The sequence below is a fragment of the Gymnoscopelus microlampas genome (assembly GCF_963454915.1).
Source record: "Gymnoscopelus microlampas genome assembly, chromosome: 2".
NCBI lineage: Eukaryota > Metazoa > Chordata > Actinopteri > Myctophiformes > Myctophidae > Gymnoscopelus > Gymnoscopelus microlampas.
The window spans coordinates 58735758-58739125 of NC_139939.1; the positions used below are offsets into that span (position 1 = coordinate 58735758).

General features: G+C 43.4%; 1 protein-coding gene across 1 annotated transcript in view; it reads right to left on the minus strand.

The window, feature by feature from the left end:
- Window positions 1-329: 329 nt before the first annotated feature.
- wdr17 (WD repeat domain 17) overlaps window positions 330-3368 on the minus strand; it is a gene marked incomplete at both ends in the record, with an annotated part of 22472 nt that continues 19433 nt past the window's right edge. The window contains 7 exon segments of the mRNA XM_084082951.1: window positions 330-449; window positions 1417-1514; window positions 2002-2069; window positions 2354-2446; window positions 2920-3021; window positions 3292-3363; window positions 3365-3368. The exon segment at window positions 3365-3368 is cut by the window's right edge and continues 24 nt beyond it. Coding sequence (XP_083939077.1) covers window positions 330-449; window positions 1417-1514; window positions 2002-2069; window positions 2354-2446; window positions 2920-3021; window positions 3292-3363; window positions 3365-3368 — 557 coding nt within the window.

Sequence of the window (3368 nt, forward strand, 5' to 3'; positions counted from 1 at the left end):
CTGATTTATACTAAGTGGCGTGCCGGAGTCTTGCACCGGAAAATAGCCAATCTACAAGCTCACTGTGAGCTTGCAGGTCTGCTATTTTCCGGCTTCAGGTCACGGTTAAAAATGTCTTATTTTTTTTCCATATCGTTAAAACTGCCGTTCATAAAAAATGTTGATGTCGTCACAAGTATAGTAATACAAACGTGTGTATGTGTGTGTGTGTGTGTGTGTGTGTGTGTGTGTGTGTGTGTGTGTGTGTGTGTGTGTGTGTGTGTGTGTGTGTGTGTGTGTGTGTGTGTGTGTGTGTGTGTGTGTGTGCTGGTGAATGTGTGTGCGTGGGATCAGAAGGGGTTGATGCGGACCCCGGTCCCCAGGGGGGAGAAGGGGTTAACTTTAGCCCACATCAGAGCATCGTTGAGGGGGATGGCTGATTTACCGTCCTCCAGGAAAAACACCGGACCCTGTGCGCACAGGGACAAAAACAACAACATCAACAGAGGTAGAGAGCGAGTACGCTTACTCGAGTAGCCTACTGTACTTCAGTACAATTTCAAGTTACTTTTACTTTATTTGAGTATTTGCATTTCTTTCTACTTCATACATCATTTACACCTTTTTCTCCCCAATTTAGTCGTTATGACAACTGATTCCTCCACGCACACATTGCTGTGTTGTCACTGTCGCACTAATCTCTCAAGAACAGATTCTGCTCTCCGCTTGAATCTGTCGGGGAGGTTCGTCATAACGTGTAAGCGCTGACCTACAAGTGGGCGTGCCTTCAGATCAGGAAGCAGGCCGCACTTTACCCAATCAAATGTAGTGGGCGGGATTTACTGTCTGTGCTCTGCTTCCCACTAAAAACAAAACCGAAACTCATTTAACAATAGCGTCCTCGGAGCAGACAAAACCACGGAAACATATTCACATTTTAACTTGCTCTTTCATCATAGAAACAAGTGGGCTTATAACCAAAACCATCCATGTTCTCTGGGAGAAGTGGTGTTAGTGTTCCGTGGAGAAATATTGTTAGTGGGAATGAACACATAGTCGCACCACCGGACGTGAAAGGCTGAAGGCAGACCAAAACCCCGGTTTCCTTGCGCACGGGTCCACCATATACCCTCTCCCAGAGCCAAGTGAGAGAGTAAAAAACAGCAGAGGGAGCTTTTTTTTCTTTTCATTTGGCGATGGGTTCCCAGATTGATGCTGATTAATACAGTGATATAATCAGCCTCCTGATAACATCGGAAGGCTGATAATATCGAACATCCCTAATTGTGATTATTATTATATGTATTCATCATTTTTATATAATCACTCGCACACACACACACACACACACACACACACACACACACACACACACACACACACACACACACACACACACACACACACACACACACACACACACACACACACACGTACCTGTATTCTGTGTCCAGTGAAACAGGAGAGCTGTACATCAGAGTGACTGGGTAGGTTGGAGCCTGTCACATAGTCAGGCCCACACACCACCAACACACCTACACACACACACACACACACACACACACACACACACACACACACACACACACACACACACACACACACACACACACACACACACACACACACACACACACACACACATAAACAAACATATTTTAACCACTTAATGCTTTAATCCTGTAGTGCCACTATGCTGGGGCTGGACATTTGAAGATAGTTGGTGTAGAGGGACACATTTTAGGGGGCCTACTGTAGAGCCCTGGGGGACTCCGGGTTTATTCTATACTATAATGGCATGCCCCCAAATATGGATCACATGGTTGGAAATAGTTGATAATAATTCTGATTAATGCTTCTATACATCAAACATCCACTCAATTGATAACATTGATAACAGTTCATTTAACTGTCAATGTTAATCAAGTGTTACTGTGTAGGAAAAGAAAATAAAAATGTATCAAAATGCTACAACTGTATTATTATTATTATTAGTATTGTTATTAGTATTGTAGGTGTTACCAGGGTCTAGTGGCTGGATTCTCCTCTGCAGACAGTTGTATTGTTCTCTTTGGCCTTCTGATGGAGGGCTGGATGGAACATCATACACACATCTGATGGACGGACAGACAGACAGACAGACAGACAGACAGACAGACAGACAGACAGACATGTTTACAGCCTGTGAACAGGACTATGGCTTTTAAAGTCAAACTGTGTAACACGTATTTTTAGTAGTTTTGGCGAAATAGTCGTATAAATGCAGAGAGAACAGTGAAGCGCCTCAAAGAACATACTTGCTGTGCACGTGTATGCCCGCCAGGCTTCCAGTGTATCTGTGTGCGTGCGTGCGTGCGTGTGTGTGTGAACGTACTTGCTGTGTGTGCATGCCCGCCAGGCGTCCAGCTCCATTGACAGCTGTTCTATCTTTAGAGGAATACACACCTCTCTCCTTTTCAACAGCTGGCTGAGAAACACACATACGTAATAGATCCAAACACTGATCAGTTACATTACGGTCAAACCAGATAACATTCGATGCACATGTGTATTAACACACAGAGGAAAAAAGATAACACATTGATGACATAGTGAATACAGAAAGTGACAGATGGGAACACATAAAATGTTTCACGACTCAAGAATATAATGACACATGGTCTTCTCTAGATAGACACGCTGCCTATGACAGGCTGAGAACAGAATTTAGCCAATTCTTTTGCATTAGTCTTTTGTAATCCTCCCAATGTCAGGCCACAGAGTAACGTTTTGTGAACGTGGCCCAGACTCCCAAACACAATAAGTTGACAGTTACCTGTATATCCCAAGGCCATAATACGTTCCACAAATACATACAAAACATTTACAGATCAAATGGGCAACCCTAACACACGCACACACGCACGCAAGCACGCACACAAGTGTACATTGGTTGCATACCTTGTGTACTCATACAGTGCAGGCACAATGTTGAAGTATTGTCTTCTAATGGCCAGCAGAGCTCCGATATATCCACACAGTATCAATAACTCACTGCGAGCTCTGCACACACACACACACACACACACACACACACACACACACACACACACACACACACACACACGCAGAGAGAGAGAGAGAGAGAGAGAGAGAGAGAGAGAGAGAGAGAGAGAGAGAGAGAGAGAGAGAGAGAGAGAGGTTTAGGTTCCGTTCAATATATATTATATAATATTACTAGCATTACTGGCACTTTAGAAATGAATAATAACTATAATAATAATAATATAAATGATGGCATGATATGAAAAATAATGAAAATAAGATTTCTACTCAGTGAGCTTGGTCATGAGGAGGTGGTCTGTTCTGATGTAACTCAGCAGGTCTAGGATTGGTTGGACACTACACCG